We start from the raw sequence: 27,024 nt of genomic DNA, 5'->3' as shown, positions 1-27,024 counted from the left end.
TGAAAGTAAAAGTTATTTATTTTCAGTGTACTTGGTTAGGTTTGTTTAAACATACACACAGTAGTAATATTAGTTACTATCAGTAATATTCAGTACAAACACGAGGATGGCCGTTTGTATTTTGCAATGAAAACAGCCACACAGATAAAGTCATCACTCATATCTTCTCGGATTTGTGGCAGTTAGATGACTTCACAATTAGCGGGTCAATATGTTCTCCACCATTAATCTCCGTCAGTGCTAATTAAAGTTTAGCTTGTGGAGCCCGTTGCGACAACCAGAGCGGAACAATAACGAGAGCAGGGGTGGAATTCCCAAAGGAGGGGCGATAACAAACGGTGCGGGTGAAGAGAAAGATTGAATACATGAGAAGCCAGCGGTGCTTCAGTGAGGTACTGCTGCAGAGAGACGAGAGAGTCTCTCAACAGGGATAGAGGGGTCCCGATTAAAGGGTGAGGGGTGGGGGGGGTTACATCAATGTGGAAGGAGCCCCAAATGTGTCAGAAAGTGCGATAGTTACAACCTGACGGGTTAAGAAAAGTGGAGCAGAGTGATCCCTCTCCTTCTGAACTACACGCGTCAATCTTCCCCTTCAGCCCCGGTTTCCTCTCTTAGCAATTTCTTCTTCTTCCACAGAGGAAGCCCTGTGCAAAATGGAGAGGGGGGGGGCAATCACGTTTGTTTCTCCACCCGTCTTCTCTTTTGCTTTTCAGAGCGGGACCCTCCAAGGCAGCCCCCCCACCCTGTTTACATTACCTTCATGCAGGGAAGAAAGAACCAGTAGAACAACAGTGGGCTTTTCTCTGCGTGATGAATATTTATAGTACACAGAGAGAAAGAACATTTTATTAATAATGTAAAAGATTCAACACATAGTGCCTTTTCTTTTAGTATCCCTGAAGTCTTAAAACTAAAAAGACTGAACTTAAAACAGTGCGTTTGAGTAAATCGCACTAAAGCCTTGCTTCATGACAACCAGAGAATCCAAACTGCAAACAGAAAAGAAGCATTAAAGGGAAATCTATTTATTATTCAGGGCTGTGCGTATACATGCTGTGCATTGCAGTAAACCTCGAGATAAAAGCCACGAGTCTCTGCAGCGGCGGAGAAGATTCCTCTCACGTTGACTCGGAGACAGCGCGGCTGAGAGCAGATGGTAAACGGGGGATCCTGGGAGAGCGGCTCCTTCGCTGCGACGTTACTTCGAGATTGAAATCAAATGTGCACAAAAACTTTGATGCGCATGTATACGTACAACCCTGCTGACCGACCCTCATTTTTATATACACACACCTGCACGCACGCACACTGGCGGGGGGATCGGTGCCAGTCCAACTTTTCCAAGAGCTCTTGTTGTCCATCACGAGTCTGTAGAACCGGGGTACATTTTGTACATGTGTTAAATATTCTCAGCAAGCCGCCGCTGTTTTATTGATACATATTTATTTACATTAAGGATATTTAGATACCTGAATTTGAATATGGCTCCACTGATGAAAGGTCTCTAAAAAAAGTCACCTTGGAGGTAAAAACCAGCTGAGAAGTGGGAGTTTGGATTGAAGGACAGAAGCCCAAGTGACCTCCTGGTTCTACCAATGTAGCATGTTGGCTTTCTACGCGTTGTGCGAAGCGCGTTGCCCTCGCGGTTCATCTCAGCTCGTCGCGTTCTGCGGGGTCATTCTGCCTGTCTCTCCAGCAGTAGCCTGCGTAGTTCCTGGGGGTCGGTGACCGGGGGAGAGCAGGTGGAGTCCTGGCACACGTAGGCTGTGGCCCCGCCCTCTGGGCGGGACATTGAGGAGAGGACGGGCAGCCGCTCGTGGAGGAAGCCGTCTGCGTCGCCGTCGGTGTGCATCAGAAGCTGCCAGAGAGAGAAGGAGGCGGCGGCTCAGGTTAAAGATATATAAATATACATATATATTAGGGGTGTAACGATTCATTTTAACAACAATTCGATTCGAATCGCGATTCATGGTTGCAGATTCGATTCATGGACGATCTGGGTTAATTTAGAACAATTCTATTCAGTGACTTGAAATCGATTCAGTAACTTTACCGGACAGTGCAGGCAAAGTTTCTGAGATCCCTGTTGTTTCTTGTAAGGAAATCAGGTTTAAATTAATTATGGATATTATAAACAAGCAAACAACAATTAATGGCAAATGTATCAACCTTTTATTTGAATCAAGTGCCATTTTCAATGTAAACATTACACAATGTTTGGATCAATTTACAGAACCCCGGATTTTCAACCACATTGTAGGGTCGCATGTCTTTACAGATAAACTAAAAGCAATTGTTACTGTGATGTTGAGGCCTGAGGTGTCTGCAGAGCTGGAGTTACCTGCTGCTGCTGCTGCTGCTGCTGCTGCAGCGGTGACGCTGCTAGAGGTGCCTGACTGTCGGCGTTGTTTAATCCCACAGTTTCCGTGGTTTTTTATTTGTCTTCTACATATTCTACAAACAGCAACCAACTTATTTAGAACACCTCCGTGTTTGCAAAAGCCAAAATGTTTCCACACGCTGGATCGATAAGTTGGTTTGTAAATGTCTTGCTCGCAGTCGTCTCCTCCACGGTGTGTTTTGTTGTTGTTCGCGCGGCTGCCGCTGCGTACTGATGACGTCACAGACAGGCAGACTGAATCCAGTAACGTTTAACGTGTCTAAAGTGCTAAAAAACAAACAAACAAACAAACACACATCTATCCAGTTTTTATACTTAAATCCAATGTGCAGTTTCCAAGTATCGATACAATCGATTATGTACCATTTCAATCGATTTGTAATCGATATATATCGTCCGGAATGCCGATTTGCGGAGCACAGATCGATTCAGTGTTATCGCAGGAATATAAATCGATTAATCGATTCAGTGAATGAATCGTTACACCCCTAATATATACACACACACACACACACACACCTAATATATACACACACACCCCTAATATATATATATATATACACACACACACACACACACACACACACACACACACACACACACACACACATACATTAATCCTATTTAGCATTACATTAATGTGTGGTAAAATTGGCAGTTAGGACTACAAGACAAACAACAACTATTAGACAACAATTATATGGGTGTTAATATTTCAATTATGAATATCAGATCAAATGAGCTTTCGAATTTGACCTTGACTTCTGGGTAATTACATGCTTTACATATAACACTTAGATGATACTATGACGATCACATTGATCAGGGCACCAAACCAGTGATCTATGAACCTTTTTACAACTCAATCATCCATAGTCCATTCCAGTTCTTTTCAGTTTCTTTGTAACCTTGAAGTAAAAAAATAATAGTTAAGTTACATAAAGTATGTATATAACGTATTTGACTTTTGTATCCATCATCAATTAGCTTGTTTTATTTTCCAGCTAAATTAAAGGTCTAAGTTAGATAGAAGTGTTAGAAAAGACGTCAACAGATAGGACAGTTGTCCAACGCCGTTCTCGATGAAAACAACCCCAGCAGCTTGATAACAAACATACCTTTAGACATACAGCAGATAGAGGGACATTACACACCCTGGCTGCTGTGCTCTTACTAACACAACCGGCACGTGCACATTTGGGGGGGCAGGTGCTCAAACAAAGTAAGATAACTTATAATTATTATTAATTATAATAATAATAATAATAATAAACCTCACCAGACTGTCATGCAGCTCAACTTAATACCTTTCATTTCAATACTTCTGCCTGCATCTCTCCTGCATCTCTCCGTCTCTCTCCATTAAATATGAGAAACATCATTAAACAGCTGGACAAGGCTTTGAAATCACGATTTTGCGAGTTGGTTTTGTTTTATTTTTTTGCGACTTAATGTTTTCAGCGGCGCTAATGTTGTTGTTAATTCATCACCAAATACAGTCATCACCTGTTGGTCTGATGCTGCAGCCGGTTAGCGCTCAGCACTTCACAGGCACCAAGAGGAGGAGGAGGATGAGGAGGATGAGGAGGAGATGGGGAGGGGGGCGCGGAGCATGTTGGGGCGAAATTCTGACAAGAACTCAAATAAATGCCCCGTCCAATATCAAAACACATTTTGGGGTCAATTGATGACAGATGGTCATTTTTATTCTTAAATATTGACCAATGAAGAAAAGGTTGGGCTCCAGCAGAAGGGGCACTTTTCTCATCCAGGGCAAAAGGGCAGGTGCTTGAGCCCCACTTGGGGTCTATCTGTGCACGTGCCTGCTAACACAGTAAGCTAGCCATAGCTAGCTGAACATGCTAATGCTAGATATAACCAAGTATTTCCTTTCAAGCTAATGATTTACAGCGTCCCTTTCAACTGATAGTACACACAGACACAGTAAAGCTCTCTCTCTCTCACACACACACACACACACACACACACACACACACACACACACACACACACACACACACACACACACACACACACACACACACACACACACACACACACACACCGGGGCTGACATCTATGTCATTATCTTTTTACTACCAAGAACATTCTGTGGAGCATCCATTTTTCCCAGCAAGGGATGGATCCCAGTTGTGAATCGCTTCCATTCATTTTCATTATCCCAACTGCTCATTATACACTTAAGGGTTTGGACGGACTAATAGCATTCACTGCCACGGTCTAATGCCTACTGGAGGAAGACAATGGCGTGTGGATGGATATGCGAATCACGTGTCCCCCGCTGCAGCAGAAGTGTTTCCCAAATAGCCCTCAACCTCGACTGCTGCTCCAGTGTCGGCCTTTCAAGTCTCTGTATCGGCTTGTGTGTGTGTGTGTGTGTGTGTGTTGGTGCTGTTGGACAGGCAGCGGCGCGAGACGTTGAAGCCCTGTTTGTCCCCAAGGTAGCTTCCCGTCAAGCACGTGTCACTTCCTCCTGGCCCGCCAACACCCCTGGTTCAGAGCAGAGCGAGAAAGAACCACGTAAACATCAGGCCAGGGAGAGGAGGGGCAGACAGGGGAGACAGAATGAGGAAAGATCTCCCGAGATGCATCTCGTCCCAGGTGAACCTTTGGTTGGAGGGGAGCGACATGTCTGACAGATGGCAGACCGAAGGTCAATCCCAATGCATCAAATGCTGAATACTGATGGATCTTCAGAGCCAGACACAACGCAGGAAACCCATCGTTTCAATACGCCTCGGGCTACACACACCTTTACAGCCATACGCCAGCTGCTGCATTGACACGGAGGTGGACATGGTGGACAGTGTCCATCTGTGTTTCCTTTACACAAAGACATCTTGCTTTAAACCCGAGAGCCGCACCACTATGCCTCCACACAACTAATCCTACTGCAGGTGTTAATAATAAAGCCACAGAATAAGTAGGTAACAGTGAGCTGAGATTTGGGGTGACTTAGTACTCAAATGTTAAGGGAACCTTTTCTGCATGTCAAACCTTTCTTTCCCGCCGGTTTTCTGTCTGCGTCTTCAATGACAGCTGTCCTACAGGCAAAAACTTCAAATAGGAAAAATGTCCCCTTTTTTTGTCACAAATCTTTCTTTCCCTCAGATAACATTGTCCATGTCATGCAGAGCCGTATGCATCCTCTCCATCCTGCCTCAATGACACCACCCGCTCTGATTCAACAGCCGCCCCGATGAGTCCCAGGGGCACCACAGCCCTTTAGAGGCTCATCTTACCCGGTGGCCATCGGCACTTAATAATGCCCAGAAACTTCCAGTAGGTTAAGCATCCGTCTCCTGCTGTTGGGGACCCTCCCCGGAGCGCCGGGCCCTTTTCTGTCCACATTACTAAATGTAATGCATGTGCTACACTATGTCCTCTTATTGTCCACAGTGCAGAGACACCCGAGTAAGTAACCCAAGTAACCCGAAACACAGGACACTACGCATTCAAACAGATTGCTGGGGACGGTAAGAAATATTTTCAGTGCTTTGACACTCTGTCGCGCGCGCACACACACACACACACACACACACACACACACACACACACACACACACACACACACACACACACACACACACACACACACACACACACACACACACACACACACACACACGGGAAGACTGGTGAGGCGTGTGATGAGGAATACGGTCGTAATAGTGTGACCGTTGCTATGGAGACGGGTAGAGGATCTAACCACTTCCTCCTGGCTAACTCTTCAATTGGGCCGCTGGCTTCACGCGGTCCCTCGGCGGGCCCAGACCACATCCAGCCGCATGGCCTCAACCCAAAGGTAACGCTGTAGTCAGCCCCGTGGGACCACACGCCGCTCGGCCTGGTGACCATACAGGACGAACGTGTGTGTGTGACGAAGGAAGAGGGCAAAAGGGAGGCAGAATGTGTAGAAATGAATGTAAAGTCTTGTATTTGTGAAATGTGTGTGTGTGTGTGTGTTAGAAGCTGTAGCAGACAGTACAACTGGCCACACATGAGAGCACAATCAAACTCCCACTGGGTTAATCCCTTCAGACACTGGGCAACCCTGAAACAAACACACACACACACACACAGAACTAAGCGTTCTGCAGTATCACAGTATGTTTTTGTAAAATGATAATAATGCTTTAATTCTTATAAATTACACACCCAACGGGCAATGTATACAAGGAGATTTAAAAGAGGAAATAAGTAATATTTTGAAAATAAATCATGCAAAAAATAAATTAGTTGTAAAATGGCGCTGTGGTAATAACTGCAGTGTTACTACCTCGGAGTCCATTCAGACAGCTACCTAAACAGAAGCAATCCCCCCCTCCTGTCTGAAACTCTGGGAAATTAAACAACGGCCACGGCGCACTCAAACCGGCCTAACCCTAACCCCCTCCTGCCCCATTTGAATGAAACCGAGCGGGAAACCTGTGGGCATCTCGGGGGCCGACGCACGTGAACGGGAGGGAGGTGGTGAAGCATGGAGGGGACAGGCACTGGGGAGAGGATGACACTAAAACCGCCCACTCTCTGCTGGGACCGCCTCCCCCCCCCCCAGCCGTCCACAAACCAGGGCTCTGCTCTCCCACCAGTCGCTGGGCATTTCCCTGAACACAACACTGCATCAGCGGCCTTTGATGGGAGAACACGGGCGACGGGGAGCACAGGTGCAAAGGAGGCGGCAGCCGGATGGGCCGAAGGGTCAAAAGGTCGCCGATGAGCTCTGTGAGACCGGCTGGCTGTGATCCTGCTCTGTGCAGAAAACATTTACAACCATTTACACTCACCTCCCCCTAGGGATCCTCCGGCCTTCAAACAACTCATTCTGCCCCCCACCTCCATCCCTGTGCGGACACTGGGCATCTCGTGGTCCTCCTCGAAACTCGCCGCGGATGACTCCCCTCCCATCACATGTCCATTTCAAAAGGTCACTCTGACGCCCGGCGTTTAAATTGCACCACGCGGACGAGACGGCTGACTTTGATAGTTTCAGGGGGACAAAAAAATGAATAATAAAAAGCAGAGTACAGGGCTGATTATTAACCAGCGCTGACTAGAGGGGGAATTCTAAACCTTGTTAAAACACTCTTCAGGGGCCACAAGCAGGAGTTCATACTGTAAACCACGCGGTCAAGGCTTCAACCAAGATGCTTTATGACCAGAACAACCTTTGGGAACACAGAAAAGTGCGCCGTGTGACTGTAAATCACTGAAGAGAAGGAGGAAACCAGATGGAAATCTGGTGTGTGGTGACAATTGGAAATACAATGCAGCTGTTTGTTCTTACCACATGACACAAGGTAATTTAGTACCTAATATTTGAAGAAACAACTTGTGACAAATGTGTTCTAAACCATCCAGGAAAAAGAAGGAAATAGTAATATAAATGAACCTCAATCTTCTGATTGAGAAAGGGGTTAACTTCTCTAACAGATATATGAAATAATACATCAACCTGCGTTGTGTTCTGACCCCCAATCACCATTTCAGAGCACAGACGGCGCTCGACTGAACTCTAATCAAGCTAGTTTTCTGCGTAATAGAAAAATCAAACCACAATTTATTCTCAATTACAATTCAGAGCAATGATCCGCTGTGACTCGAAATGATTGATTACAACAGGCAAAAAGTGCCGCGGTGAGCCGAGTCTTGTGGTGAATTAAAATAGTAAATAACATGAGTGGGGCTCCGAGCACGTCATTCAGCACAATTAGAGGGCGTCGGCCCTGAACCGGGAAAACAGGCGACGATTGGATTTAAATCAGACATGTTCCTGCTCGTGGTAACGCGGAGCACCGCCCCCCCCCCTCACTCCCCCACCCCGCTCACGCTCCACCCACCCTCCCACTTATCTTGTTCCACATCCCTCAGTGTCCACAGGATCCAGCCTGCGCGCTCCGTTATCTTACTCACTCCTTCCTCCTTCCCCAGCTCCTTTTTTCTCAAATAACGCAATCCATCGTCTTTCTGTATTTTCTGATTACTAACAGGAATTAATCGCCGAATAAATTGACTAGATTAATCTCATCTAACGTGAAAAAAACCTCCATACCAAGAGTCTTGCTGCCCCCCTCGTCTGCGCATATGTTTGCGTGTTGCATCTAGTGCTCTGTGGGTAGATGCTTGTGGACACACTGCATCAGTATATTTGTGTGTGTGTGTGTGTGTTTGTGGCAGCGTACAGATACTCTGGGAAAGTTGAATCTCATGCCCAAGAAAGAGAGTGCCCGTGTGTGTGTGTGTGTGTCCGTACAAAGTCTTGTGCCAGCTCATCACATCTCAGTCCGGCCAGGATAGTTGCTCCTACCACAGTGCCAGCTGTTCACACATCTGGACAGGCGCACACAGACTCTCTCCTCGGTCTCCTTCACTCCCCCTGAGACTCAGTAAGGCTCATTAGAACAAAACCTGGATCTGTCTCGTCTCTCACAGACCGACTCAGAGAGTCTGTTTTCTGGCTTCTGCACAGAGACGTCCGCTTGTTTCCCCCCATTTTAAGTGTGTGTCTCTTTCTCCTTGAGCCTCTTATTGGTCCCAGTGGTAAAGTCCAGTGTCTCTCTCTCATCTCCTCTTTTCATCCTTTACTGTGTGACTCCATTCTCTCTCCTGTCCTCGGCCCCCGACGCCCTCAATCAAGTCGAGGTCTCATCGCTTTGAATTTGATGCAGATAACAGCTGAATGGAATAATAATTAAAATAACAACCTAAAATTGCATTGAACACCAATTTGAAAACATCACGTACAAAAACAACCAACCTCGAAAAACCTTGAGACCCGGTTCAACTTTTCTAAACACAGACGCACTGCCCCATGCGATTAGCCCCATGTGATTAGCCCCATGCGATTAGCCCGACAGTGACAGGGCCCAGCATGTGACTGGTCCCAGCCGGGTGTGATAGCACACAGCATACCTCCCCTTTAATAATAGATCCATCCTGATAAAGGCTCTATCTGGCTCCCCTTCTTGGTCTCTGTCTCTCTGCAGGCTCCAGAATGTTACCCACCGCCTGATACTGCTCAACTCATCTATATTTCAGGAGGGCACTGTTGAGTGTGTGAGTGTGTGTGTGTGTGTGTGTGAAAGAGATGCAGAGAGAGAGGTGGGCAATCACTGCTTTAATTTACTGATCTAATTTTGCCTCCAGCGGCTGGTCCAATAAACAGCGAGGCTGCGAAGAACACAACTGTCAATCAAGGACAGCAAAAGTCAAAAAACATTTTACTTAAAAAACTGGGCTTGAAGTGGATGAGGAAGAAAAAGGGACAGTTTCACTATTACCTTGCGATCTTAAGATATTAGGTTTGGAGCGCCACAGTTTTGACTCAAAATCTCATTCTCATTCTCATTCAAAGACAATAACTTGGTTGACGAGTCTGAGATACGAGTTAACAGATAATCCCGATCCCTCCTCCTGATTGTCGAGGTCACTTTATCGCTTTTCGCCGTTCTGTGGTGCAAATCTCTGGCTTACACTCGTCTTTCTCATTCTCCACAATTTTTTTTGTGTGCCCTCTAGCATTTCGGAGAATATCGCAACCAACAACGAACACAAAGCCAAACAAACACAGAGCTGAAGTGAAGAGTTAACACTTGGAACTACAGGCCATCTGGATGTGAGCAGAGCCTGTGAAGTCAGCTAATGCACGAAGAGGGATGTTAATACACAGAGGAAAGGAGAGGAGACGACCTTTACACAACCACACCTACACCAGCCAACACCCCAGGCATTGTTCCAGCTCGGCCCCACTCTGCATCTGTGTGTGTCTGTGATTGTGTCCCTTTCTAAAGGTTACTGGGAATCTGCTGCTACTAAAAAGAAATGGATTCATAAAAGGGCTGATGTTGGATTTAATGAAATCGCGTGTCTTTCCGCTGCAACTTGATCTTTCGTGGCGGGTTTTGGTTTCTGATGACACGCAAGTTTGTCACGATGATGCATCGCTCTGTCACCGGAACACACACACACTTTTTACCTTATGGGGTAGAAAGAGGGAGTGGACTGCTGCTAGAAGACTGCTGGTGTCCGGGGCATCCCTCTGGCCACAGATCACGATCTAAATAAAAATGAAAAAGAACACAGAGGAGAGTGACGGAGAGATAACGAGTGAATAGAGCGAAGTAAGACGGGAAAGGTGACACAGCGGTGGTGGAGGCGATGGAGGTCAGCGCTGGATTCGCGGCAGTAATGAGCGGCGGCAGGTGTTTCCTTGGTGACTGCCTCGCCCCCGAGCTTGTTAGCCTCGCCCCGTAGCCCCCCCCGAATTGTCCTCCGCTGGTCATTTATGGCTGACAGAAAGCTCCCTACCCTCCTCACGGTGAGGTGAGCCCACTCCGGTTACTTCACTCACCGGTTCTTTTGACTGCACTGCACATCGCTGCCCACTGAAAGTTTTGTTATACCAAGAAACATGAAAGAAATCACTTGCGGCTTTTGGTGGTTTCAGGCAAACTGAGCGTGATGCTAATTCAAATACGATTAGGTGACCGCAGAAATAATCCAATAAATTCATGGCGCCGGTTAACAAAACTTGGTACTTGACGGCCATTTTCCACCGCTCGTATCAGAGTGTCAGCCTGCAACTCAAGTTAGAAGTTCTAGCCTTCATCAGATCGTCCTTCAGCGGCAGGACGCGACACGAGCCCAGCGGCGGTTCTGTTCAGACGTGTGACCATTGCTTCTTGCTCATGGTTTTGCCGGCCTCTAGCTCAGATTAAGACTATGACTAACCTGTTGAAGCTCAGAGTGCTCGGCCATGAGGGCCTGGACCATTTCAGGCAGCGCGATGGGCACCCGGGTCAGACGGTCGGAGAACGCTGCCAGCAGCTGCTGGGACCTCTGCAGCCACTCCCGTCGGCCACAGTAGTGGGACAGACGCAGGAGATTGGACGCCGACACAGAGTTAGCGCTGGGCTCAGCGCCGTCCTGATCTGAGGGAGGGATACACACGGACACACACATTTTTATGTTCTTTCGTAATAATCTGCATCTCGCAGGGGTCGCCGCGGTGATGTATGCTAATAGAAGAACTTTAAATGGGAGAGGCTATTTGCTTAGTTAAGGCATGGCTACTTAAAATACTCAAAAAACGTTTTTCTCTGATAATTAATACAAAATGGGAGCGATAAGTTTGGTTTGCCTTCAATCTACTTTGCTAAGTTTTGCTTAATGTGCATTGATTGCTTTAAATGGAACAACAATTTGAATCCAACCTTTGGCTAATGTGAAACATCCAGCAGACACACAGCAACAACTGCATTTTACTTTTATATCTGGCTGCCTGACTAAATATTCCCACAGCGTTTAGGATCATGTTTGGTCTCCATTACATTATCCAGCTATTCAATTGAGTCACGGTGAAAACAACATCGGAATCATTTTGTGAACATGGATCAAATGTTATCTCATCGTCTCACTCTTGGGGCGACATTTGTTTTGTCAGAAAACATAAACGAAACATAAAGCCGGTTCATTGCTTTCCTTCTCCAGTCTTTTTATGTTCTGTGCCGATGCAGATAATAATCAGGCACAAAATATGTGTCAAATACAATGGAGGCACAGCGTGTATTATGCCTGTACCGTAGTAACCATCCCAGTCTATGAGAGGTGTGCTGTGATGGGACCAACAGATGACCTCATGACCTGGCGCTGTTAAGTGATCGGTCTTATGTCAGCGTCCAATGAGTGCCTGGAGGTGATCTTCTCATAACCCATGAACCCGCTGCATGTCTGCTTCCCAGCAATGCTCTGGAGCCACAGTCTATCAATGTGAAAGTGTGTGTGTGTGTGTGTGTGTGTGTGTGTGTGTGTGAGAGAGACGATCATCATGTCGGTACCTGACACAAGCCACATTTTAGGTCAAACTACAATATGAAAATCAAAATAGCAACGCGGGCCCTCCCTTGACACTGTCCTGTGCATTGAACATACAGTAAGCGTGATGACAAGCATTCATTTCCCACGCATGACCCAACTGTTTCTTCTCTCCTTGGGCCCGATGGCGAGGACGCCCCAACATACTAAACACGCTGCACATATTTATTTTGTTAAAGAGCCCCATGGAACGAGGTCGTCTACACACAAACAGCTGTAACAAAACTGCCTTCTAAACACCCAAAAGTGCGCGCACACACACACACACACACACACACACACACTCTTATATTACCAACAGTGGACCAATACGGTACAACAACCATATGTGGACTGCGGTTTCTATTAAAAGACACAAAAACAAAAAGACTTCCATATTTCTAACAATGAACTGTTACAGCTGTTTCTTGTTAGTTGCATTTCTTAAAAAAGAACCGAAAAAAACTCACAACAAAACAGACTCATTAGTCACACAAAAGCCCAGAAACTGCACCGAAAGCACTATCGAGCTCCAAAGTGTTCACTATAAAGTAGGTAAATAAAGAATCCTGGAAAACACCATGAATAAATGTTATTAACAGGGGTCTATATATCAGTGTTTTCCCTACCATTATAACTACCCCCCCCCTTACTTTCAGACAAAAAGTTAATTTTTACAATTTTTTTTTTGTTTGGTTATCTCTCCACACACGGCAGTTCCACACTGACATGGACAAGAGATACCATTTCAACCGCACTCAAAAAAGCTAAAACACACACAGGGGAGGGCTGCAAAAGGCAGCGTGTGGGGGGGGTAATCCGTCTTGCAGTGACAGCCGTCTACACTGCCGCGGCGTCACTAATGGGCTTCAACCCTACACAGCGCCGGCGCCATAACGGCACAGTCAACCCTCTGAGATGAGAAACCTCTCACACGTCAGCTCCGATAAACACACGCGGGTGCAGGTGTGACGGCGCGCATGGACGTGCGCACACACACACACACACACACTTCCTAACAAGAATAACTATTAGCTTTTCTCCTGCTGCCCTGCTCGCCCGCCCATCTGTGGCACGATGCTCCCGTCTCAACTAGTTGCAGCGAGCTATCTGTCACAGGCACACGAGGTAGCGAGCACGTCTTTCCTTTTTAGGTGGAGAAATGCAGCACCGTGACAGCTGGGACATTACAGCTGACGATATACTCAGCTTAGAGTTTAAAGATCAGTGTTGGAGTGGTGATGAATCATGAAGTGCATTTAGTATTAATACTATTATTATACGAACGTATACACTGTAGATGACCAGTTGTAGGAATACAGACCGTATTTAGGAAGTGGAAGACGTAAACGTGACTGGTTTGGGGACTGTGGTGTTGAGGCCTCAAGTTTAGCCACCGATTTCAGCTGCAGCCAACACAAGTTAGCACATTTGGACGGCATTTTGAGGCGTAGTATGTGACTGTGTGTCTGCAGCTCAATTGCGACTTAAAAATGTACGTCACCGAAGGAACGCCGCAATGTTTACTGATGTGATGATCAATTGAGAAGTCATTTTTCTTATGAACTTCTGTACAATGTGACATGTTTTTTGCCGCCAGAGGAGTCCCATTAGAGAGAAGCACGTGCTGCAACGTTTCCCATAAATTACATGCAGCCCATCAGTTTCACAATTAACCTGCGATATGTTTGCACTTCTCAACATTTGAGGCGGTTGATTTCTGCACAGAGAATTCCAACTAGGCGGGTCAGCGATGGACCTCTCCACTTGCTCTATCTGGCTGAGAAGAGCCCCCCCTGGGGTGAAGGTGATTTGAACTCGAAAATAGATGTCCCCTTTCAGAGTGGCTCGAGACAAAACCAAAAAGAAGATGCCAAACACCTCGATCCAAAGTGGAAACTGGCCGATCTTGCAGACTTTGATGGATCAAAGGTAAACGTCTTCATGGCCTCAAAGCGTGAGCTTCTCTGAACTGTCAGCATCCATCAGTTGAACGAGTGGCCCGGCAGATAAAGGAGAGCCTCTTTGAGTGTCATGTTAAGACACATTTCTATTTATATCTCATCAATCTTTTCCTCCCTAAGTTATAATAAAAATGGTTGGATCATTTCATTTATATCTTATTTATACATTTACTCAATGGTGTATCGAACAACTGAGCTCAAAGTGCTGATTTAAGGGCACCAGAGGTCAAAAAGGAGGAAAATAAAGTTTTTAAACAAAAGGATCCAGCAGGAAGTGGAGGAATGAGATTTCAGTTTGCCAGATGGAGTCACAATGGAGACAGATTTGACATGTCGGGCAATAAAAGTAGCTGAAGAATCGGGAGCATCAGGCTTTGAGTGCTTAATGGTGGAGAAGTTCCGCCTGAGTGAGAGACGGTTGCACTTTACTGGAGGTAGATGGGGGGGTTGTCAATATTCCTGTGCTCTCTTATGTCCACTCCCTGTTCATCAATCCATTCACACGCTGATCCTAGCTGATATTGATCAACTGTCTGCAGGCCTAAAACTCTGTATTTGTTCATCTGTCTGAGCTATCCATCCCTGTCTAAGCCACAGAGTTATGCTCCAGTGGTACCGTTAATCCATCACTTGTCCATCAATTCTTCCCCGAATCTCTCAACAGCAGCATCAAGGCCTTGTTCCTTTTATACAGGTGAATGATACGGTTACTGTTGTAGTCGATCCAGACTGAAATACCCCGACATATTTTCATGGAGGACGGAGGCCATCGACATCGCTTATCCCCCCACGAGGCGGACATTCGTTTGTTTGGTGAAAATGTCTTGTCAGCTACTGGATGGAGGCCACAGAATTCGGTGGAGTCAATGGCGTTGGTGATGGCTTAACGTTTCTTCTCACACCGTTGTCAGTTTAAAATATGTAATGGTCCCAAACTTTGGTTTAGGACTTAATCACTGCACTGCACGGCTGACCCGAATGTTTCAAAGCCGTTGCCATGGTAATCAACGTCAAAAGTATTTCTCCCAAAAAATGACCAAATAGTACTTCAAATAGGGTCTAGTAATGTCACATAGACATTATTTATTGGGAGTTCTTCTCGCAGAAGAAGGTGTGTTGTAATTTCTTATATTGGGATAGGCATATTTTATCCATCAATTCTAAATTGGCCTATTTACAACCAATTTGTCTACATAGGCGATACCTTTAATCTCCTCATCTATCAAAAATGTGACTACTGTTGTATTAATGTATTAATCCGTCCCGCCAACGTTTACATGCACCGGCTCAACGAGCTCGACAGCGTAAAAAGGGCTCCGTGTTCAATAGGGCTGTCATCAAATATTCTATATGTGAAAATTAATATTCCAATGTATAAAAAAAATTTTAATTAAAAAAACGCCAGCGCGACCGTCTGCTTAGCGGACTACTGTGTATTGCATGAATAAAATAGACCAGAATAGGCTACAACAGCTTCATGCACTGGTTCGATTTGCCGTTTCATGCCACGGAAAAGTTCTGTGTTTACAGCACAGCTCGCTCGGAGCGTTTAATGTCGGTACTGTAAAACCTTCGGTTTAAATCACTGAATGAAGCATGACATATGTGGGACAAGAATCGCAACCTTGAACTGCTTGCACAAAACTCTTCAGCACTCTGCATTTGTTTATTGTTGTCGTTCATTTAAACCGCTTTGCGCAGAGAGCGCGACGGTGAGAGAGAGAGAGAGCGTGAGAGACCTGCGGTCTTGGCCGTTAGTTAATTTACTTATTTTTGTGCAGGTAATATGTTGTTAAATAATAGGTTTAAACTTAAATTAATCACCTATACAAGTAGTTATGTCTCGTTGTATAAATGTGTCCTGTTATTGACGCGCCTAATGCGCAACCAGATATTAAAATATATTCGAAAAACGAATATTCGAACGTCCTTTTTGAGCAATTTTGACAGCCCTAGTGTTCAACATCCGGACCAGCGTTGATGCGTTCCTCTCCTCACCCTCTTTGAGCTGCAGCAGGACCGTGCCGTCACTGGGGTCGCTGCAGAAGTAGCCTCCGCCCTGCTGGTCCCAGAACAGCGCGTCCTGCCGGAGCTGCAGCTCCTCGGCCCAGCGCAGCCACTCCGTCTGCAGCGTGGCCTCGTACAGGTCCAGCGCGCCGCGGACGACGAAGGCGTAGTCGCCCAGGAAGCCGGAGATGGGCGGAGATCTGGAGACGAGAGGCAAGAGGGGGCGGCAGGTCAGCGAGAAGGAGGACGCTCGTAATTAACGACGTGTCAATAGATGAGACGGGTTACTGTCGGGGAAATCGTTGAGCTTGAAGAGGCTTGAGCTGTGGTTTAAACCGAGGAAGTGTAGGAAAACCCAGACAAATTGGCGTGGATAATAAAAAGCCTCAAGGAGTAATCTGTGACAGTACGGGGGCTTCATCATGACGCGCGTGGAGGACTGAGTGTAATGTCTTCCCTGCAGCATCTTTCTCAAAGGGAAATAACTCATCTGCCTTCTCTTTACTCGGCGTGGATGAGACGTTTACACACGTTGTGGAGCGTCCAAACCCGCCGCAGATCCCCACTTTATCTGCATCTCCCTCGACACTTTCTCAGGAAACCTTCTCACCCTCTTACATTCACCTCAAATGTGCTCTTAAACAGTCAAAATTCACCACCTGCTCACGGTAGCATTTATTGAAAGCGATTTACAACTCGATCACTCCTACACGTCAAAAACAAGGCACATCAAGGTTCCTGAACGGATGGCGGAAGGAAGCCAGGTGAGGCATGTCAGGTGGGGCAGAGAGGATTTGGGGAGCTTTGAGAGGTGAGGGGTCATATCTTTTCCAAGATCTTTTCCACTGTGGACGGTGCAAGGTCAATACAAAAGTGTGCCATGCTAATGGCTCTGTGCCTGATAACACTATGGATGCGTCCATGGAGAAGCAGCTGTGAGGAGATCTTTATCAGACGCTGCGAATTTCACACCAACTGCCAAACCAATTTGATTTCATCCGTGGCGCCTCTTCTGGACTGAGTCGGAAACACACTTCTTGAATTCTATTCAGAAGGAGAATTCAACAATGAACCTCAACTCAACATGGTGGAACTTATTATTAGAAGTGTTTCGCAAAAAGGAGAAGAAAATATAACAGGTTCATGTTCATGAACCTGTTATATTTTCTTCTCCTTGTTCATGTTTCTTCTATGGGAAGCATAGTCCCAAACTCAACTAGACTGGACCAACTTGTCACACCTCTTACGATGCGGATCACGTATGTCGAGAGTAAAATGGTATTGAAATCCTGAGACAGGTCATCACAAAATGCTGATGCTTCTTTCATTTTGCATCATAAGTAATGCAAATCGTAGCAACAATATCGTAGCGCGGCAATAAACAATAACAATAAAAGCTCCTTGGTGATCCTCTCATACACTAGCTTCTCCGCTTTCGATGGGGAAAACGAATCGGGGGGTCACGTCAACACATCCGACCCCCATCAGCTTTACAGCAGCGGTGAGCTTTACGTTAGAGAACCGCTCGTGCCACAGAATGTACTGTTGCGTTACACCGCGTGACATTGTTACCCTTTAAATAACATTAATGATAAATAAAATGAGGAGAACTGCCATCCACTGCCAGACCACCGCTGTGACATCTTGACTGCCCCCTGGTGGCTAACTGGTAGTATTTAATTAATGTGTGGGACACAGTGAAGGCAATTAATATCACAATAATTGTGCCGTCCTATTAATTGACAAACTATATTGCCAAAAGTGTGATTGATGCTATTTAAGAAATTCCTAATGAGAACAATGCAGTACGACCAAAGACAAGTGGAGCAAAGGATGAGAGGAACATCACCGGTGTCCCACTGGCAACCCGCCACCGTCTCGGGCCTCCCCGCTGGTCCCAGAAGAGTCTCGCGCATCCAGCGCCGGACGGAAGCTCCCCAACACCTCCATTATTAACCCACTGTGTCTCAGCACCTAGCATCCCCCCTGGACAACGTGTCCTGGTGTGCCGGGCATGACGGAGTGGTTCGCCCACTAAACCAGACTTGAGGAAACGGCCCCTGTGAGCGCCACCAGGGGACGGACACTTATGAATGGGCTGAGATCTGGGGAAGGAGGCCGCCGTGTTTAGGCACCAGTGTGGAGCACTTCCTAATGCTTTTCATCATTCGTTTCATTTTTCTTATGCTGTTTCGGTGGCATTTCACACTCCATCACACCCGGTAAGTGGGCCACGGGGCGGGCAAACGGAAGGAGCCCACCCGGGGCGGTGCGATCAACAGTTCTACTGCTTAGGTTCGCAGGCTTCGAGGCGATTCTAGCATCGTCTAATCAACGGAACACTAGATGATCAGAGGGGGGGGGTTGTCGGGTAAAAAAAAAAGAATACAACAAATAATATGAATACAGCTCCATTTTTTCCTTTAAAATGAAAATGCATGCCACCCTGCAGATTCTCTCCCGCCACAGAGCTGCTCTTCACCATGTGCCTTCAGTACAAAAAATCCCATGTCATTCGACAGCTATCTATAATCCATTTAGAATCAGGCCCATCTCGTTTCTAATGCGGTTTGATGGAGGCTGGAGGAGAAATCTCATTACCGACATGTGCGGATAAATGCAGATTTACACTAACCGGGTTACTGCAGTGCATGTGAACATGTTCTCGGATTTCCTGCCATAACCTGATTTCAACCAATATCCTCGTTTCCTGTTTGAACATAAACAGCCAGTCGACCCCGGCACAATGGAACCGCACTGTTGCTTCGTGACTAACAGGACAGCCCCCCCCCCCCCCCCCCCCCCCTCACCGAATCTGCCACATTATTTTGTTACTTCTTAAGAGAGATAAGCACTATACCAAAACATTGCGTTGTTTATGACCTCATGCATTCATACGGTTGAATTCATGATGCGTCGACCTGAAAATGAAAAGGTAAGTCTTGTCCTCATCTGAATACCGAGGTGCCAGAAATGAAGCGCCGAGCTAAAACGGTTTCATCACGCGCCCAGGACGACCCAGGTGGTGCGATCTCACGGCGGCCATTCTCTTACATCTGCTGCACCTCCATCTCGTCTCCACGGTAACAGGACCTGAACATAGTCTGCCGCTCGGCGTCCCATAGGTGCTCCCTGAGGAAGTTGCCCGCCTGCACCGCCCTCTCCAGCAAGGCCTTGTCCCCCAGCACGGCTCCCACAGTGGCGTAGGCAGACAGCATGAGACCTGAGGGGGAGTCATTCATTATAAAAAGGACCTTTACTCGTTCTAAAACATTGTGTCTTCTGTCGGCAGAGGTTCAAGTGGGTGGTCCCAGCTCAGTTACTTCTCCCCACGCTTTGAAGTTTCCCTCTTCCCTCTTTCCCCTTTCCCCGCACTCCTCTTTCATGTAGCGAATCAAAGTCTGGTTGACTGCACAGCCTGGTCTTCAAAGTGTTGTGGCCGGGAACAGGTGATTAATGGAGGGGTTTCTTCATTAGAGAAGAGGAGGAGAGTCTCGCGTCTAATTGGAAAGTTCTTGGCGTCGCAAAACATAATTTCCTCACTAACAAACTTTGCCTTGAGACGTCAGCCCTGGGAGAAAAATTAGCTGGTTGGTGTGTGTGTGTGTGTGTGTGTCAGCTTTGTGTTGTGGTAATTATCACCTCTGAGACAATGTGATGGACCAACAATGTTCAAGAGGCACCAAATTGGCATCACGATGATGGAAAGTGACAACAGATCAAAAGCAAATTTGTCACACATACACACACACACAACTGTATATTTGGCTTTGGTTTTGTGACTTGAAGCAGTTTGGTACCATCGACGTGGACCTTTAGTTATGAACTGATTCAATGTGGTCTGGTATTGTGGGATGAAAAAAGTTGACTATGAAAGAAAAGGATAAGCAAACTGAAGGCTATTGAAATTCAAGTGGCTGTACCACAGAATTCAAAACGCTTATTTTGATATTTAATGATCCAGGTGTCACATTTTTTCAGCCTAATTATCCCACCGAGTAGATGGATTACCATCCGATCGCTGCTTGGTTGGGATGATCACTACATTACACTGACATATTCTAAAGTGTGTCAAAAGGACATAATTCAAGGAGGTCTTTTAGTTGTTTTACATTGCAAAATAATGACACACAACTCTCAAACTATAAACTCGAAATTAGAACTGTACAGGGGGAACCAAAAGGACACCCCCTCTGATCAGAACTGTCAGGCCCCGTTTAGCATGAGCAGCATTTGTCCCTGTGGCAAAGTTGCCAGATGGCCTGCAAACATTCATTGACACTAAACTGTGGTGGCTCGTGAAGTAAAGCATCACGTTATCATAAAAGAACCGTTATTGTGGCAAGGATGGATCCCTGAGCAGGACTAAAGTGTTACTCAGAGACTAATTTGCTATTTATGAGGAAGAGATTTAAAATGACCATTAGGAATCTTAAAATGGCTCCAAAGAGATGAAGGGGACAAGGAATAAGACCAAACAACTACAAAGAGATGCAATAGGGCTGCTAGACTCAACCACAAAGACACAACATGACTAAAAGAACATCTACAAAGCAGCTGCAAAGGGACACAAAACAGACGACTCACAACTATAAGAGGTAAAAACAACCAAAAAGACACAAATGACTACAGTCCTAAAAACAACAACTACAGAGACTTAAAAAAAGCTGTCAAGAGATGTAACAAAGAAAGATAGAAACACAACAAACAGAAAGAAATCATACAATGTTTAACAACAAATAAATACACATAATGACCCCAAAGCAACACAAAAGCAAAGAGACACACGCAACAGCACAAATACACAGAACGCCACCTGTGCGTTTTCCTGCTACGTGACGCCTTTAGTGTGTCTGTGCACGGGCGCCCTCGTCTTGTGGCGTTATCTGGGCCTCACCGTTCCAGGAGGCCAACATCTTGGTGTCCAGATGTGGGCGTGGCCGAGCCTCCCTGGCTTTGGCCATCCGGCCCCGGGCCTCGGCCAGGAGCTCCTCGGCTCTTTCCACGCTGAGGCCGAAGCGAGCGGCCGTCAGCTCCACCGAGTAACGCACGATCAGCACGTTCTGGCCCTGCAGCTCCCCGTGGGGGTCCTGGCAACCAACGGATCAGATTGTGATGTAAAGGACATGACATCAGAGTTCTTTGGAGCCCGACGAGCAGCTGCAACGGGCCAACGTGACGCGACGCGGCGCCATTCCGACCGACCTGTTCCGGAGCGACGTTGCCTTGCTCCTTGACCCCGTAGTGGTGCGCGAAGATGTCTGCCTGCGTGGCAGCTCCTGTGGCGCCCTCCACCACATCCGGCAGCAGCTCTCGAACTTCTGAGGCGGTCCAGACACAGAACGCCCCCTCGCGCTTCTCTGGACCCCCCGACGCCGGGACGGAGTCTGCGTCCTCGGCACTGTAGAAGCCTCCGGACTGGGTCGGGGGCGTAGAGAGGGATGGGAGGAGAGAGGAGGGATGGGAGGAGATGCTACTCAATCTTTCCGGGCTCAGAGGTCTTTGTTTCCGTACATACAGCGTATTCCACAGTAAACAATCCGTGGTCACATGGTTCATATATGATGGTGAAAACTAATCGTGTATTGTAAAGAAAAGCAAATCGTTTTTTAAAGCTTTATTCCAGCTATCTATTAAATCCCAACAGAAAGGTCTCATGACTGAGATAAGCCACAGTTAGCAGGGGATTCATTAAAATACATGAATCTCAAAAATAAAAGACATATTATGACAAGTATTCATCTCTGGACTTCATTTTCACTGAACAGCTCACAAGAAACGTTTAAGGTTAAGACCCAAAACGACAAGTGTGACACTAATCAAGGAATCAATCAGCACCTCAGAAGGTTCGGACAGCTGTGGACAAAGTCCCTCATCGGAGGCCCCTCGGAGCTTACATCACGGCGACAGCACGTCAATACCTCTGAAGAACCTCATTATAAAAAAGGTGTCATGGGAGCCGCTCGCAGCATCTTTTACTGCCGCGGTGAGAAGTCCACCCCGCCGAGCGGACATCTCAACACTCGCACGGGCTACAGGCAGTAACCTTTGCGGCGTTAATTCATTAGCGCATAATTACATAATAAATCTCGGGGACGGAGTGTGGTATTAATTGTGTGCTGCATTCATGCTGTCGACTCATTAATTAAAAGGAGAACAAAAAAAAAGGGGAAAAAAAGTCACCAAGGGTGTCCGAGAGACCTGGGATCTTTTTTTTTTTTTTAGATTCATGCGTTTTAACTTCACACCCTTTTAGAAATGGTGTTTTTTGCTGACCCCCAGGGGCTTTACTCAGTGGTGAGTAGACACTGGAATAAAGAGTTTAAACTAAAAACAAATACGGCGCTTAAAAAACTAAAGTCTTTACTCTTTACAATAAACCCTTTCACAGGCGCAAACAATCTTCCGGTGGAGTTTTTTCCTTCGTCAGCAGCAGATACAAATAAAAGCAACATTTTCTATAGCTCAATTTTTAATGTCTTGCAGTCAGCATCCATTTCAAACTGCCCCATTAACCCTTCAAGGGAGTCGGCACGGAAACAACAGAGCCAAAAAGTGCTTGTGTACACAATATTACATTATATTTGAACCTAAGTTGCCTTCTAATAATTCCTTTAAATGGGAATGAACAAAAACATTTCACCGTTGTGTTGCGTTCTGCGAGGTCAAGAGAATAAGACATGAACAACATGTAACAACTTAAACTGATATATATATATATATATATATATATATTTTTAGATGGGCCTGAGAGTAAAAAGCACTCCACAGCAGTATACTGCTCTGTTTCCATGCAGGTTCTCCTGTCGGGTTTCTACCATCCAGGAGCGTGATAACTGTCAACTAATGGAGGTTAATAAAGGACGGGAAAGGAAAGTGCTTCAAACAACCCTCCTTGAAAAAAAATCTAAACTGTGTCTTTAACTGACATCACGCTGGGGTACAGGTGAGGACACCTGGTCCCCACAGTACTAGTCAAATAAACACACACACAAAGTAGGTAACTCACCTTGTCACTCAGGTCTCTGGAGACGTAGAGCAGTATGTCCTTAGCCACATCTGCAAAGAGCTGCTCACCTGATACCTGCAAGAGTTCAGATATAAGCTCATAGTGCGGCCTCATATTCAAAACTGTTCATCGGAGTGGAGATTGGGTTTAAATATAATTGAATGGCCCTTTTTTCTGGAGATAATTAAAAAAACTGACACCCTCACACGTTTGCATTAGCTCCTTCACAGTCATTATGTAACTAGAAGAAAAAACAAAACGTCTACCAAGTCTCATAACGTTGACTTCTGCTGACAGTATGATGGAGGAGATAATCACTGTCAAAAAGGAACACACACACAGACCTGGGAGGCAGCTATGTAGGCTACAGCCAGCTGGGCCTGGTCGTACAACATCTTCTCAAAGTGGGGAACGTGCCAGGAGGAATCTGTAGAGTAGCGATGAAAACCCTGCAGAAGAGGGACAGAAAGAGAAATGCAGCATATACTTTTTCACACTAACTTAACTGTACCATATTATCTTGGGCAACATAAGCTTCTTGCTGCCATTAGATATGCAAACACACATCTGGCCTGTCAGAACAGAATAGAGCATTCCAGCTGCAACAGATGTTTTTTATTATATTGTCTTAACTTTTTGTTTATCAGAGCAGTGATGAAGGCCGGTTGTGATTTCCAAAGGCCAAAAATGACCCCCGAATAGGTTCTTTTAAAAAGAAAACGTCTAATCCCAATGTGCACGGACCTGAGCCACGTGGTCGTGGATGCCGCCCAGCGCCATCATGCGGAGCGTGTGCAAAGCCATCCGGAGGGCCTCCACCCCTTCGGAGGTGGAGCGATTCACAGACCAGTAAGACATGAGGAACATCAGATTCACTGAAACACAGGTCACATGATGAGTACTCAGCAGCAGCAGAAGCCTGACACGTGTTCCCTGCGGGGCTCCTGCGGGGCGAACCTGGCGTGGGGAACTTCGGAGCGTCTCTGAAGCCGCCGTATTCCTCCTCGTAGGAGTGCGCCAGCTGCTGGAAGCAGCGGTTAGCGACCTCCGGGGCCGGCGGGGGACTCTCTCCTGGCTTGGCGGCCACGGCCGTGCCTTTCTTCAGTTCTTCGAGGATCCTCTCTCCGGTGGACTCCAGAGCGGGCCGGTCGTTCTGCCACTGGGGATGAGAAGGCACACGTGTTCTGTCTGAAGACTTTAAAAACTCAGAGAGAACAACAAATAGGCCTGAATTTATTTCCCAGGACCAATGTAGCAGAACAGTTTCAAAGTGAATATGCAGCACGATAACACAAAGGTTCTGGGCTTTCATTGTGGAACCGCAACGCCAACGGAAAACGATCGCTGTCAGCTCAAATAATCCCGACCAGGCCCTCCAACGGATACAAGTTACATCTGAAGGAAGGTACAGATTAAATGGATCGAACACAAGCGGTTGAAACTTTTACCTGTTCAATGATTCGGTTGAGAACCGTTTTGAGCCCAGGTCTTCTGCCGTGGTCCGTGGGTGGGAAGTAGGTGCCCCCAATGAAAGGTCGTAGGTCAGGGGTCAGCCACACGCTCATGGGCCAACCTCCGCCGCCGCACGTTGCCTGTGGTCATGAGAGTAACCGCAGGAGATGCAAATGCTGGGGCAGGAATACACCCCAAAGTGGTGTGCACACACACACCTGTACAAAGGTCATGTAGACCTTGTCCACGTCGGGTCTCTCCTCTCTGTCCACTTTGACGCAGACAAAGTGGTCACTCAGGATTTTGCCAATTTCCTCGTCTTCGAAAGACTCCCTCTCCATAACATGGCACCAGTGGCACGTTGAGTAGCCCACTGAGGGTCACACAGATTTACAGCAATCATATGAGACATTTACAGGACAAGCAAAACTACTGCAAGTCGGCGTGACGCCGCGTGAAAACAAGTGCGTTGTGTCCCATGTGTAACGGTTCAATCTGCACGGCGTCATTTATCTTTTTCTCCTCACTGAAAGATTTATTCTGGGAGAGGAGGCCCCAGAATGAAATGCACGATAAAGCCAGGTGGGAGAAGTGCTGTCTACCTGATAGAAAGATGGGCTTGTCTTCATGCTTTGCTCTGTCAAAAGCGTCTTGTCCCCATGGATACCTGAAACAAGTGTGACGTTGGTTCACGGGGGCAACAATGTATTAGCTTTACAAAAATGTGTCGCCATCGGTTCCTCACCAGTCAACTGGGTTGTGAGCGTGTTGGAGCAGGTAGGGCGACCTCTCCTCGGCCAACCTGTTGGTGTGCTTGTGGGGGGGGGAGGGTGTCCCCTCGGACGCCATGCTCATGAAGACGGATGAGCTGGATGCAAAATAAGCATAATTTGAGTCACTGATCGAGGGCAACTACCTGCAAAAGAAAAACATCTCACAAAAGGGTTATTTTGTGTGCACTTCGTTGCTCGAAGATCCCCTTCTGTCATTAGTTATTCAGTGAAATATCAATGCAATTTGAACGCTGACAAACGTTAGTCCAAAGAGGAATGAGAAGTAATATGACCTTTTGAATTGCCATTTACAATATGACTATTTCATTTAGATGATTCAGCGCTTATTCCCTCATCGGACTGTGGAAATGGGTTTTTGGGGCCATATTGGTACACTTGTGTTTCTCCTGCTATCGGTGGCACGTAAGCCTGGCTGCTCTTAAAAAGGTATCATTGGTTTGACAAGGTGGACACCAGCTAACAGTGGACTTAACACTATTAGTCTTTAAACCAGCGTGCATAATATCCTCTCCGCCGCTTACAGCTGCTGCTGCTGCTTCTGCAGCCGCGCGCTGTGGCGGCTAGCCACGCCAACTTCCGTTTGAATATCATATCATTTAATGTCTTATTAGTTGTAGTCACAAGCAAATGCTCCATGACTAACGACAGAAGACAGTATCCAATACATTAGACTACGTCCTACAATTCGGCCGAAATAGCTGTGACACACGGACAAAGTATGGACTAGAAATTCGACGTCATTTAGGTTTAAGCTAGCATAGATTTGTACACTGCAAGGCTGGGGTTGCTAGGCAAACCTGGTGGAAAAGACATGTAACGTTAATATTCGAAATGAGCGTCTTATCTTGTTCCACGGAATTCAAATAAGAGGCATTTGGAACTCCATTAAAGGTATTTCCTCACAGTGGCATGCCACCTGGGAACGGTTCATGCGAGGGACATATTAAATAGTGTAATTCGCTACCGGAGTTTGCCACACATCTTCCGTTTGCCCAATGCGGTGCTACGGTAGACGCAGCTGGCAACATGACGTCCATCGACATTGACAATGTTCATTTAACGTGGCTTAATTAGACACGTTGACCGGGACCGAGTAACGCACGTCTAACGAAAGCGTTAGCCATCTATTAGCCTCGGTGGCTTTACCTGACGTAGCAGGCCGCCCGTGGATGGCGGTGGAGCGCTGACCTCTCGTCGGGTGGGTGCAGGAGTCTGAAACACCTAACGTGACCCCCGGAGTTCTGCTGAGGACTCTCGGCTCTCAGGAAAGCCGCGGCTAAACGGCGTGCGTGCTCCACGCGGCTATTTGTGGACGCCGACCGACGCCACGCCACTCGTATCATCCTAATCCTCCCAGCGCCTTGGTAAGAGACGAGCAGGGCTTTGGATACTTAGTTGACACGGACCAGCCAAAACTTTCAGGCAAGAGACGAACATTTTATTGCAATATCACAAGTTGACGCAGGGTGGCGCGCGTCAGCCACAACATGGGTTGTTCTTCTCAAAGCATATCAGTGTTTAATG

At 46.6% G+C, this 27,024-nt stretch overlaps 1 protein-coding gene across 3 annotated transcripts; it reads right to left on the bottom strand.

The window, feature by feature from the left end:
• Positions 1–26,963, bottom strand: spata20 (spermatogenesis associated 20). Of its 3 annotated transcripts, XR_005712257.2 has the most exons (17): positions 26,647–26,957; positions 25,452–25,574; positions 25,309–25,373; positions 24,925–25,079; positions 24,703–24,846; positions 24,212–24,413; positions 23,999–24,129; positions 23,599–23,703; positions 23,255–23,329; positions 21,451–21,663; positions 21,143–21,335; positions 19,300–19,468; positions 16,237–16,445; positions 11,153–11,352; positions 10,398–10,478; positions 1,470–1,858; positions 1–1,368 (listed from the first exon to the last, which is right to left on the bottom strand). XR_005712257.2 is itself a non-coding variant. In XM_040176655.2 (16 exons), exons 1-16 carry the CDS (start codon positions 26,841–26,843, stop codon positions 1,676–1,678), a joined length of 2,445 nt encoding a protein of 814 aa, XP_040032589.2. In that variant the 5' UTR covers positions 26,844–26,963; the 3' UTR covers positions 1–1,675. The 3 variants fall into 3 exon arrangements, 2 of the variants coding, with proteins under 2 accessions (XP_040032589.2, XP_077958884.1); XM_040176655.2 differs by having other exon boundaries at positions 1–1,858; positions 26,647–26,963; XM_078102758.1 differs by lacking the exons at positions 1–1,368; positions 1,470–1,858 and adding an exon at positions 2,494–2,668 and having other exon boundaries at positions 26,647–26,955.
• Positions 26,964–27,024: the final 61 nt, after the last annotated feature.

Source organism: Gasterosteus aculeatus, chromosome 5 (genome assembly GCF_964276395.1).
Source record: "Gasterosteus aculeatus chromosome 5, fGasAcu3.hap1.1, whole genome shotgun sequence".
In the NCBI taxonomy this organism is placed as follows: Eukaryota; Metazoa; Chordata; class Actinopteri; order Perciformes; family Gasterosteidae; genus Gasterosteus; species Gasterosteus aculeatus.
This window is presented reverse-complemented; position numbering and strand designations above follow the sequence as displayed.

Coding starts and splice junctions, on each gene's coding strand:
- spata20 (XM_040176655.2), bottom strand. CDS start 26,843: ATGATACGAGTGGCGTGGCGTCGGTCGGCGTCCACAAATAGCCGCGTG. Junction 21,664..23,254: donor CCAGAGACCTGAGTGACAAG/GTGAGTTACCTA, acceptor CCCCCGACCCAG/TCCGGAGGCTTCTACAGTGC. Junction 19,469..21,142: donor GATGTTGGCCTCCTGGAACG/GTGAGGCCCAGA, acceptor ACTCCCCCTCAG/GTCTCATGCTGTCTGCCTAC.